We start from the raw sequence: 13,237 nt of genomic DNA on the forward strand, positions 1-13,237 counted from the left end.
AACAATGATGAATTTTACTTTAATAAAATTAAAGTCAGGGATATAAAGACTGGATCAATTTTTCTTTAATTTTTCAAATACCTTAATATTTTCCTACTGTCTTTGTTTAGTTTTAACAGGCATATTATTATATACTTGCTCTGGGAAATCATCTATGATTATAAATAAAAAGTATGCGTCCATAAGTCCTTAAGCACAGTTTCAAATACCAAAGCGTCAATGCCAAATTTCTGATTTTAATGAAGAAAATTCTTAACATTAAATAAACATGACTTCATTTACAATGCTGATTTTTAAAAGCCATCTGAAAATGAAATGTGGCAGGATTATTGCTTCCAAAGTTAAGCTGGCACAATCTATACAAGAAAGAATTAAAACAAAAGCAAACTGTATCAAAGCAATTACATAATCAACTTTTATCCCCTTTTTTTGACATTTTATACACATTTACAAAGCTATGTATCATCTTGTACTCTTTATCTTAAAGGGGATGTCCTGCTACCTCGGTCCTTAAATTCTGTACATGTTAAGATATTAGTGTGTTTAACTACAGGAATGATGTAAATTTCGCATGTTAAGCAGTATAATAAATGCTTGGCAAATCTTACTATGAAGTTCTGCAAGTATATTATTTTGCCAGACAATACAAAAAAATTCACAATGGAAAACCATGAGTATTTATTTTCATTATAACTTTTTAAAAGTGCAACATTTCACAATCTCTGGAACTGTAAAACACCTATTTTTTTTAAAAATTTTATAGAATTGAGGGAAGTCTTTTAAATGTCAGAATATACATGCCAAATATGATTTAGCATATAAGCACCAAAATCTGAAAAGTTTACAAAAATTGTTGAACTTGTAAGGTGCATTTATTCATGAATTACACTGTTTGAGGGAAGAAAGAGTACCCCAAACCTCATTAGTATTTAAGAAAAAGTTGAACAGCTTCCAACTTTGTTGACAGCAAAATAAAAAATATTGCTTTTAGTTTTTTTACACAAGTCATCTGAAATTTAGATTCAAATTTAAGTGCTGTCTTTTATTGTGAATGGCAGTTTAAGCATTAATTTTATGTCCCAGTTTAAGATACTTCATACACAATTAGTATTTAATAACCTAAACAAAATAAAAAACTTGAGTCAATTAGTGAAAATCTGAAGTTAACAAAAAAGTTAGATCTCTATATTTTTATCTAGAATTGGGTGTAGAGTAATTTTGCATCAAATAAAATTATTTTGTAAATGTTATCAGTCCATTCAGTAATTAGATCTTTTCTAAATATGTTGCTATGTATCTGGCAAAAACTGTTATTATGAAGTTAAAGGAAGTAAATACAAAGTTAATTTCTTGACTTACAAGTCAATATTATCGTGATATTAAAGCATGCCTCTTTCCAAAACACCTTGTCAACGCCGATAACAAGGAAGGAGAAACAGATGCCAGTACTGCTCTCACTGTACTGACATGCTGTCCTGAATGACGCAGTTAGGTTGGGGAAGGGGTGTGGCCTGGATCCCCAATTCCGTGGAGTTGCCACCTCCACCCTCACTCTAAATAGCTTATACAAAATCAAGTTATTCACATCACTAACACAAGCTAGTCCTGAAAGCCATCTACATTTATATATTTATATGTTACTGTGTACATTAAAAAAAAGAATTTTATTGTGCTTTTCACATATCTAAGTTTTCCTATCATTTTATTTCTAGGTTTCTTGGGAAGGGAAGAGAAAGACTAAGAAAAGAGGTACATGAAGAGAGTCAGACTATAAAGTAACACTACACAAACAACCAGCGAGATAGAATTTAAAAGGTACTATTATCAAAAAGCAGTATACATACATAAAAAAGAAAACAAAGTCTCCGCCCATAAATCCATATTATTCCATGATAGATTTTCACAGCAACCAGTATATATATCAATATATTTTTCACAATCAGTTCAGTTATCGAGAGAGTATGCTTTCAGAATTGAAAGATGTCATTTCCATAGCAGCTAAACGTTGTACTATTAGAGAAATGTGCTTAGAAATGGTACAGTGATTTGCTCATTCTGGTGACTATTTACAGATATCTATTTACGTTCGCAATAAATAATCATGGTATCAAAAGAGAATGCTTGTGCACACCCCGAGATGGCTGCATGCTCCGCAAACATGTGCATGTAGCTTCTCTGCTGTGGTCCTCTCCGTGCCAGTGCCAGCGCGTGCCCCTGAATCCTCTGCCCATCAGTCTTGCTTCTGGGGGATGCATCCTTCCATTTCTACCACCTCCGGCCAGCCTTCATACTTGTTCGTGTCCTTATTGTTCTTTATGTGCTGTGGGAACACAATCATAGCAGTTTCAAAAACCTCTGTTGATTGCTTATCTGCAAAGACACAGCTTAGTGCATTCATTTCACTAACACTCACGTCAACAAGGTGCTCATATAAATTACTGTTCAAGCCCCAGCCAGGTGGCTCTGTTGGTTGGAACACTGTCCCGTACACCAAAAAGGTTCTCGCTCAGGGCATATACCTAGGTTGCAGGTTCGATCCCCAGTGAGGGTGTGTCTGGGAACAGTTCGGTGTTTCTGTCTCACATCGATGTTTCTCCCTCTCTATTTCTCTCCCCCCTTTTCCTCTCTCTCTAAAATCAATAAAACATATCCTAGGCTAAGGATTAAAAAAAATTATTGTTCAAGATATTAAATGGGGCATGGCATGCAGTGGCAGACCTTAAAATAACCCGCGGAAAGAACTAAACATTGCAGATTTCTGTAAAGGATCACTTGTTAGCCAAAAGATAAAGTTCACATTCTAATAACTTCTAAAGTACTTTCAAACTTAACTGATTATATCAAAAGCTCAATTAAAATCTTTAATAACCAATGCTTCCTAAAAGGCTTCAGGCACAAGTAATCATATGCCAATGCATTACCATGTAGGAAAAAAAATTCCCGAGAACTTACAAAAAAATACATGAACATATTAAGTGGCTGCTTTATCTAAGTTTCAAATAACTGGGATTAAAATACAATTTCACACAATTCGGTTTTGTCCGTTAATGATTAAAGTCTAAGACACTAACCTGTTCAAAAGGACTTTTTGTTTTAATGCCTTTGCCACCACAGAAGACCCAGTTGTCTCTGAAGCCCAGATTGGTAATGGATGTGCTCCCCAACTCCGCAATGAGCCGCCGCGCCTCATCGTTGAGTCTTAGGGGGAGAAAAAGAATAATACGATAAACATAGTGCACTCAAGTTAGCTTAGTGATCCCAACTCACCTAGGATATCTCACATATAACACGAGATAAAATGAGAAAATGGCAGCTTAACATTGTTTGCGGGTAGTTTCTATCGCGCGCTAACAGGTGGCGCGGGCCATTTCTGCTATTTTTTTGCACAAATGTCAACGTTCAGTAAAATTACGATAACTTTAGTTTACGTATTTATACGTTACCCGCATTCTACCGCTAGGCTATAAAAAACGTATTAATACGTGTCCCGCGCTCTACTGCTCACAGTCAACGTAAAACGTATAAATACGTTTCCCGCATACAATGTGTTAAATAAGACAATGTAAGAAATTTTTGTAGAGTAACAGACATATTTGAAGCTTTTTTTACTTAAGTATACTATACAACATTATATAGCTATATGAGTTTCAGGTATACAATATAGTGATTTGACATTTTCATACCTTATACATGATCACCCCATTAATTCCTATTATTTGAATTCTTTAGTGACAAAAGACATGAGATCTAGCAATTATATTTTAAGCTTATTTTATTAAGAAGTACCATTTAGATGTCTTTATTTCACAGCAATAATTAACTCTCATCAGTTAGTAGATGCCTATCTAGGCTAACCCATGGTCTTAAAAAACCAATAGCTTTATAAAATTAAACATCACTTTGAATCTCCAGTAAAATCTTTGCAAATTGCAGAATTGAATAAAGGTAAATGCTCATAAAAATCTAGATGTTTCTAATTTTACATCTTATTTAAAATAAAGTGAACTTTGTGAATAGGGACATAAGTCATACTCCAATGATAACTGCCACATGGTTATTTAATGAAAGTGAAAATATTAACCACAAAGCAGCTAAATACCTCCCCAGCGGAAGGCCAGTGGCAAAAGCCAACTGCTAGGGACTGGATAACTGAAAGATGCCACTAAGGAATTTTGTGTAGGTTATTATCCTAATGTTGAGTGATTCTTAATCTTCTCAAAATAGCAGAGGAAGTCAGTAGCTATATGCTAACTGTAGAGCTAAAAAAAAAAAAGAAAAGAAAAAAAGCTAACTAAGGGCTGCCCGTGCAGTTGTTTTATTTACCCAAAAGATTGCACTACGGCAATCAGAGAGTTCTGTTCTGTTCTAACTCTAAGGCAAGGCTGCCTGCAGCGGGTGGCTCCGTTGGCTGGAGCGTTCTCATTACACCGGAAGACTAGTATGGAGCATACAGGAGGCAACCGATGGATGTTTCTCTCTCTCTCTTTCCCCTCTCTCTAAAAATCAGTGGAAACATATACTCAGGTGAGGCTTAAAAAAAAAAAAAATCTGCAAGGCAAGGGTTCGTTTTTTTGTTGTTTTATTTTTTGCAAATCGCTGGAGGACCATTAACCTCACATAGCATGAGGGTCAGTAAGGAAGGTACTTGGTTGTCTCAGAGTTCCTTGAAATGTCTCATATTAACATCAGTTAGCACTTTAGGGTATTAAGGAAAAAACACTGGGTCCAATAGTTCTCATTTAATTAACATGAAGATAAGCAGGGTAACTTTTTTTTTTTTTACAGGAGCTTTAGTCCTGGCCAGTATAGCTCAGGTGATTAGAGCATCCTCCCAATATGCTAAGGTCGCAGGTCCAACCCCCCATCAGGGCACATACAAGAGGAAACCACCAATGAATGCATAAGAAGGTAGAACAACAAATCAGTGTCTCTCTCGCCCCCAACTCTAAAATCAATTAAAAAAAACACAAAAATTTTAATATTTTTCTCTCTCGCTCCCTCCCCCCGCCAAATCAATAAATTAAAAACAAAAAATAAATTTTAAAACATTTCATAAGACAGGAATTATATATATCGCTAGAGGCCCCGTGCACAAAAATTTGTGCAGTCAGGGGGGAGAGGGGGGGAGTGTCCCTCAGCCCGGCCTGTGCCCTCTCGCAGTCTGGGACCCCTTGGGAGATAACGACCTGCTGGCTTAGGCCTGCTCCCGGGTGGCAGAGGGCAGGCCTAATCCCTAGGTGCAGCCCCTGGTCGGGCTCAGAGCAGGGCTGATTGGGGAATTGGGACGCCGCCCCCGTCATGCACAGAGCAGGGTGGATTGGGAGGTTGCGATGCCACCCTCAGTCACGCTCAGGGTAGGGCCGATTGGGGGGTTGGGGCACCGCCCCCTGTCACACTCAAGGCAGGGTCAATGGGGAGGTTGCGGCGCCACCCCGTCACGCACAGAGCAGGGCCCATCAGGGGGTTGGGGCGCTGCCCCCCGTCATGCACAGAGCAGGGCCCATCAGGGGGTTGGGGAGCTCCCCCCGTCACGCACAGAGCAGGGCAGATCAGGGGGTTGGGGCACCCCCCTCTATCACCCACAGAGCAGGGCCGATCAGGGGGTTGGGGCACCGCCACTGTCACACTCAGGGCAGGCCGATGAGGAGGTTATGGCTCTACCCCATCACACACAGACCAGGGCCCGTGGGGTGGGGGGGTTGGGGCGCCGCACCCTGTCATACACAGAGCCGCAGGGCGATCGGGAGTTTGGGGAGCTCCCCCCTATCAGGCACAGAGCAGGGCCGATCAGGGGGTTGGGGCACCTTCCCCTGTCAGGAACAGAGCAGGGCCGATAGGGTGGTTGTGGCCCCGCCCCCTGTCACACACAGAGCCGCAGGGCGATCAGGGGGTTTGGGCGCTGCCCCCTGTCATGCTGATCCCGGTGCTGGGAGGCATATTACCCTTTTACTATATAGAATAGAGGCCTGGTGCACGGGTGGGGGCTGGCTGGTTTGCCCTAAAGGGTGTCCCGGATCAGGGTGGGGGTCCCCACTGGGGTGCCTGGCCAGCCTGGATGAGGGGATGATGGCTGTTTGCAGCTGGTCACACCCCCTTCAGGGTGGGGGTCCCCACTGGGGTGCCTGGCCAGTCTGGGTGAGGGGCTGAGGGCTGTTTTCAGGCTGGGACTGAAGCTCCCAACTGCTCCTTTTTTTCTTTTTTTCTTTTTTTTATTCTGAGCCAGCTTTAGCTCTGAGGCTCCAGCTCTTAGGCCTCCGCTCCTGAAAGCAGGTATCTGGTTTGTTTAGGTTCTACAATCGAAACTCTGTATCAACTCCAGCCCTGAGATCCCGGCTAGCTGAAAGCTGGTTTCTGGGGTTTTGTTTAGCTTCTATTTTTGTAACTATGTTTCAAACTGCCAGCTCAGAGGCCAGCAAGGCAGGCGAGAACGTTGCAGTCCTCCGTCACTGAAGCAAGCAAGCCTCATGTTAGTTTCAAGCTGCCTGACTGCCGGCCGCCATCTTGGCTGGCTCCCCAAAGTCTGTCTGTAGCGGGTTTCCTGTGCCCATCCGGACTGACATAAGTGAGCTATCATTTATTTGTCAGCTGACTTGATAAGAAACTTTTGATTTAGAGGGACACTCCCTGGAAGTACTGCCTGAACCGTTTTCTTATTTTCAAACAGTGCTAGCGTGTCTTAGATCTGGGAAGACTGTCCAATTCCATTCGTTAATCCAGTGCTTCTACCACCCACCTACTTTCTTAGAACATTTTACTTGCAACATCAGCACTAAGAGGTGAGCTCTGCGGCCAGAACAGGAACAAACAGCACTGGATGCAGAGGCGGGCAGCGGGCTCACTGCGAGGCCTTCAGCTCCAGCTCAGAGACATGTCAGACAGGCGCCTCACAGGAATGTGAGACTCACAGATGATGAGGGATTGCTATATACACAAAAACCGCCTGCAAAGTCAGCGATTGTCCAAATGCAGGCCTGGCCCCCTGCAAAAAGTATATAAAATCTTTCTTAGCTAAGAATTTCCTATCAGCTAAGAGATACACTGAAGGGCAGCCACTGGTATTTCCATACTTTTGAATTTCAAAAGTGATCATTTTGATCTGTAGAAATAAACTAAGCCAATTTAGCCAGAGATCTAGAAGCAGCTTGAAATTAAGCTTTACATGTTGACTGGGCTCTTTCTCTCTTTGCTTTCCCCTGAGCCCTGTGCAGAAAGGGGTTAAAAGAACAGGCTTGAGTTAGCAAGACAGGGGCTGGCGCCTGGAAACCTGTATTTTGCCAGGGCTCCCACCATTCCCAGAATCGATGAGAATGGTTCGCAGTGTCTAAACTGTAAAGAAAAAAAAATGCAGTGTACGATTAACACCCACTTTCTCTCTGGAAGTCTGGGATTTTGGGGTGCCTACATGACCAGCTCCCAACAAGAATCCTGGGCACGGAGTCTCCATCAAGCTTCCCTAGTGGACAGAATTTCAGGGCTATCATACTTTGTTCCCAGAGGAATTAGGCATGTCCTGTGTGCCTCCCCGGGGAGAGGGCTCTCGGAAACATGTGCCCAGTTCCCAGCAGACTCTGTGCCATGCACTACCCCCTGTCCTGACTCAGCTTGGTGTCCTTTTGCTGTAACCAACTGCAGCGAGAGGTCTCTACGCTGGGCCCTGTAAGTCCTCCTAACCAATCAGCAAACGGGGGGCTGTCCTGGGCATCGTTGCCACAGGTCCCTATCCACGTCTATCAACTAGTTTTATAATAAGATACTTCTCTTAATAACTTCTAAAGTTTTCCGATCTGCCCATGTAGTGAGTGGGGGATTTTATTATTCTTTTTTAAATATTTTCTACTTAACTAGGTAAAAGAGAATTTCGTACTTCAAAAAGCATTTTATGTCGTAGCTGCTTTGGCTCAGTGGATAGAGCATTGGCCTGCAGACCAAAGGGTCCCTCCAGGGTTCGATTCCAGTCAAGGGCACGTGCCTTGGTTGCAGGCTCCTCCCCGGGCCCTGGTCAGGGTGCATGCAGGAGGCAACCAATCGATGTGTTTCTCTCACATTAATGTTTCTCTCTGTCTTTCCCTCTCTTCCACTCTCTCTAAAAAAAGATCAATGGAAAAATATCCTCAGGTGAGGATTAACAACAACAAAAAAACACACAAAAGCTTATAACCATGCAACATAGCCAATATTTTAAGCACTAGATTAATATACATAGGTGTCAAAATGCCTCATTTTTTAAAACTAGTATAATGCTACACAGCATGAAACTCAAGATGAGCTTTTCATTCTATACTGGAGCACCATGAGTCTGTTGCATGTATTTTAATCTTTACCTATGGTCTTAACTAGCTCAGTTGTTAAAATTCTATATGAAATAAATTATTTTAGTTAAGAACTTTCTTTCAAAGGAATAGAACATTCTCCTGTAGTAACTGTAAGGTGGACACACAGGTGTTCGAGGAAAGGTTCTCAAGCTGCACAGCGGAGCAGAGAGGCCATGGGTCCCGCCCGGTCTCTGCCTGCAGGGAAAGGCAGACACCCGCGTCCCCCAGTCACGCCATCAGCTCACGCCATCTAGCCACGCCAGCGCCCTTCACAAGCGGTACAGAAAGCAAGGAGAACTGATATTCTGGGTTCAACCTGACTAGTGGGAAAGGACAATCGGGAAGTAGAAGGGTCAGGAACTAGGAAGAAAATGACCATGTTACCTTAGGAGAATGAAGGCTAAGAAAGTCTAGGCATGGGAGACCATTCGCCGAGACTTTAAAGAGAGCATATTATAAGAGGGTCAGATTAGAAACTCTTATAAGAGACGATGACTCTTTAAAAACAAACAAAAACTCCAATAAATTTCACTCTGTAGTTTGCTAATAATCTCAGAAAAAAGAGAGGATAGTTTCTAAATTAGTGGTACAATTTTGTGTTCTAAGATGGGCTCAAACTTAAAAAAAAAAAAAGTGCAAAAACAGAGGGTAAATCCCATTGCTAATGACAAGTTTATGGCTCCTACCAGGAAGAGCTATAGTGCTTGGGATGCACGGAGTCTCATAAAACTCTCAGAGCCACAGAAAGAACTCCTGCTCCTAAGTGTGAATAATGACGTGACCCACCATTTCACAAGAATGATATATCGAGATCAAAGCAAGATTGTCTTTCCCAAGGAGGCAAATGCTCTGTGATCAACATGAAAAGGGAACAGGGGCTCCAAAATGCCCATATAAATGCTTTAAAGTAAATTTAAATCTCTAGGCCCACCCATACCACACATGTAATTCTAAAGGAACTCATTAATGCAATCTTCCATGCAGTGTCAGTTACTTTAGAAGCATCGTGGAAAACAGAGTTGCTAAGACATTAAAAGTGCAATATTCCAATTTTTAAAAAAGGCAAGAATTTTAAAACAGTGGTCCAATAAAACCAATTCCAATTCGTAGCAAAACTCTTAAAAGGATTGTAAGATCATGTAAGCATTAAAAAACAGAAGAAGTCGCCAAAACTGGTTTGGCTCAGTGGATAGAGCGTCGGCCTGCAGACTGAAAGGTCCCAGGTTCGATTCCGGTCAAGGGCATGACCTGGGTTGCGGGCACATCCCCAGTAGGAGATGTGTCGGAGGCAGCTGATCGATGTTTCTCTCTCATCGATGTTTCTAACTCTCTATCTCTCTCCCTTCCTCTCTGTAAAAAATCAATAAAATATATTTAAAACAAAAAACAAAAACCAGAAGAAGTGTTACTGTCGTAACCAGCTGGCTAAGAGCAATAACAGGAAAGGAGCAAAGGGGAGGCCAGCATGGTAAGCATGGACACCTGGGCAGCTTCACCAGGAGCTGCAACCTCACGCTCCAGGAACCACGGGGCCATTCCCCGCAGGCCACTAGGGGGAGGGAAACGGACACAGGCACAGTGACGCCGGGATGACAGGTAACATGCTTGACTGTCAGTCTCCCCTGGGAACAAAGATACTTGCCAGAGGGGTGGAGCCACTGCCAGCGCTCGAAACCCTGCAGGGCTCACCGGAGAAGCTCCTAGTTAAAATTCCCAAGGAATTCTCTCTCCTGTTCCCCTTGCTTCACTCCTGCTTCCTTGCACTCGCTTGTTCTGTGACCTGCTAGCCCGCCATGTGGCCCAAGAACCTGCACGGCTCATGGCCGTGTGGAACCCCACATGCAATGGGAGCACAAGCTAACCCAGCCAGATGCTGGCCTGGACTGGGCCTTAATATGGAGCAGAAGCTCTGGGCAGTGGCTTTGATTCTGGTTCTGAAGACAAAATGGGACTTTTTCTATGGCGGGATGGAAGGAGATGGGGCCTGGGGTATTTGGGGGAGGGGGGGGGAGGAACTCCCTTAATGTTACCTCATCAATAAAGCGTTCCACGATACCTCATGGTCCCTTGGAGGCCTCGGGAAATTCTTGTCCCTGTGACACTCCAAAAATCCCACTTCCACCAGCAACAGGTGGGGACGCAGGGGACACCCCACCCATAACAGAGGGAGGAATAAATAGCCAAGTCACTGCGATCTCAGCTACTGCAGCTTTTGAAGAGGTTTCGGGCAGTAGAACAGGGCACTACAGGCAGCACAGTTCAGTGAGTTTCAAGGGGGCACCTGGTAAGTCTCAGAAAACAGCCGATTTCCACATGAGAGAGCAGTGCCAGTTTATGAATGTTTCTAAGTGAAGTAGTTCACTGACACTGTGCCTTTTGCCTAATTCAACTAAAGGTGTGTTAAAAATGTAGAGTTCAAAAGTTAAATAAAACTGGCATATTCAACCACTGCCATTTTCCTGGATAGAATTAAATAGAATAAAACAGGCTATTCTTATTTAAAAAAAAAAAAAAGTAACCTGTTACTTGCTTTTGCTGAGAGATGAGGATCTTACATGAATAATTTGAGATTTTCAAGTTAAGATTAAAACAGCAGCTGGGTGATAGGCTATTAGGGCCTATTGGCAGCTCGAAAAGCAGTTTCTGCACTTGATTAATGGACACGCCCCTCGCAGGAGGCCCTGGGTAAACATTTTTATCAATGACTTAGAGTTAGACATAAGAACCCCTTTGGAGAGAATACAAAGCCTGGATCATGGAAACCTCATAGGACAATGTCGGAATCAAAGCCAACTGGGCCCAAGTGAGCAAAGTTAAACTTAACGAGGACACATGAATATACAGTCCTTCGTTTAGATGAAATAAAATCAAGACCTGACTTGGCAGTGGTTAAAACACAAAAGTCTAAGATGAAATGAAAAGATCTGAGAATTTAACTTGACCAAAACTCATGAGCCAAAAATGTGACGTGAGTGTTTAAAGAAAACTAATAGGAGTCTGCATGAATATTCAAAGAAATGCGATCTCCACAGCATGGCAAGCTAGCATCTGCACTGTAGCCTGGACGGGCCAGACCACATCTGGAACGCACCGCTCCATTTGGGCACTCAGTTTAAGACAATCGACCAGAGAAGGCCCCAGAAAGGCAGCCAGGACGGGAAAAGGACCTAGAAGCTCAACATGAGAAAAGGTTAAAGAGCCTTCCTACTGAGCCTAGGAAAAGGAAAACTAGGAGAAATGCCGTCGAGCTTCAAATACTTGAAGTAGCAAATGATTCGGGGGAACATATTTATTGTTTTGTTGTTCCATTTATTCAAGCAAAGGACCATCAGGCAGAATTTAGAGGGAGGCAACGCTGAGAACATAACATTTACTCAAGAACAGTTTTCCTGTTTTATCTCAAATAGAGGAATGATGAGGGTACTGACGCCCTGGCGAGTGAGCAGCTCAGCAGAGGAATTCACTGAGAAGCTCCCAGGGAACCCGGCCTTAAAGAACCCCGACTTCAAAGATGCCATCAAGGCTTCACTGAGGCATGACGCTAACCTGCCATGGTGTTCCCTCCAAAGGAGACATACAACAGCCACATTTAACTTGCTCGCTCAAACATTTATTTCTTACCAGACAAACAAAAAACAACTTATTTTACAGGGGAATGAGGTAGAAAGTAGGCATCATTTGAGAACTGAGTTCCCTAAAGTGCAAGTTTTCTTGGAAAACTTGGTGTGTGTGTTTTTTACTGTTTTGTTTTTCTTAAATGTGTTTCCTGGTTAAAATCAAGTCACACTGGGATAAACAAAGGTAAAGAGGTTTCTGTAGGGCAGCACTTCAGAGCCCTTAATTGTAGGCTGATAAAAAGTACACAATACCAGGTGTGATCCCCAAACTTACTGGATCATTATCAGTTTAAAGGACCGGGGTTCCACGGAATACACCTTGAGAAGTGCTGTGATGGGGACCAGTCCGTTATTCTGCTGAAGCTCAGAGCACAGCCCGGGGCTCATTACGTATGATAGCCACTGGGATCCAAAGAAACCACTGTAGAGAAGTTTCCCTAATCAGCACGCATACCAACTCCTTACCCTGGAGAGAGCAGCACAGCCACTTTATCTGCTGGACTCTCGAGGATAAGCAGGAGAACAGACCATCCCTTAGGAGGTGAAGCCCAGCAGCCTTACATAAGGAAAAGCCATAACACAAAAGAGCTTCTCATCCCACATAAGACAGGGTATACCACAACTCAGGACTCACTTCAAATGTTCAGACACCTGCCAAGATACATGGTTACATCGTGTTATATTTACGATGTAGACGGCCCTTCGTAAGGATTGTTTGTCCATTTCCATATAAAGGACATGATGCTTATCATTTATTTCCCCAGTGTTTGAAAGAGGGAAATACTCAATATGTAAATTCACGTGCCCCAAACTGAAAACATGTACAACTTGAATTCACTAAATGCACAGAAGCTGACCAAATGCAAAGATGTCATACTTTCACCCACAGGTTGAACCCTGGCCTGAGCCTGCTTTTGGTGTGTTTGATGAATGACCACCAATAAAAAGCGGCTACAGAGAAAACAGCACCCTTCCCTGCTCTTAGGCACGGCTACAGGTATTATTATCAGGACGGGAACAGGGCTGAAGCTCATCGGGTGTAATAATGAACAACCTGGTGAAAGGAGCAGACATGTAAGTCTATTCAGAAAAGTAAGACTTAAAAAAAAAAAAAACTGTGGATGAATCATGAAAATTCTATCAAAGAATGTTGATATAAGGGAAAACTTAAAGTCGTTAAAAAAATAACATAAAAGAGAACAAACTTTATGTATAATGTGATCCTTCTTTCACAATACCATATGCATAATGAATACACAGAAAGATAGAAGGAAACAAACTTTAAAAACAGGTTAATAGTATTTATCT

General features: G+C 42.6%; 1 protein-coding gene across 1 annotated transcript in view; it reads right to left on the reverse strand.

Annotated features, from left to right (window-relative positions):
- FAM3C (FAM3 metabolism regulating signaling molecule C) overlaps positions 1–13,237 on the reverse strand; it is a 58,846-nt gene continuing 45,609 nt past the window's right edge. Inside the window, exons 9-10 of the mRNA XM_081102804.1 lie at positions 3,072–3,198; positions 1–2,320 (exon numbers count right to left, since the gene is read on the reverse strand). Of these exons, the coding sequence (XP_080958930.1) occupies positions 2,231–2,320; positions 3,072–3,198 (217 nt within the window). The 3' untranslated portion in view covers positions 1–2,230. The remainder of the gene's footprint in view (positions 2,321–3,071; positions 3,199–13,237) is intronic.

The sequence above is a fragment of the Myotis nattereri genome (assembly GCF_964212035.1).
Source record: "Myotis nattereri genome assembly, chromosome: 11".
Taxonomy (NCBI): Eukaryota; Metazoa; Chordata; class Mammalia; order Chiroptera; family Vespertilionidae; genus Myotis; species Myotis nattereri.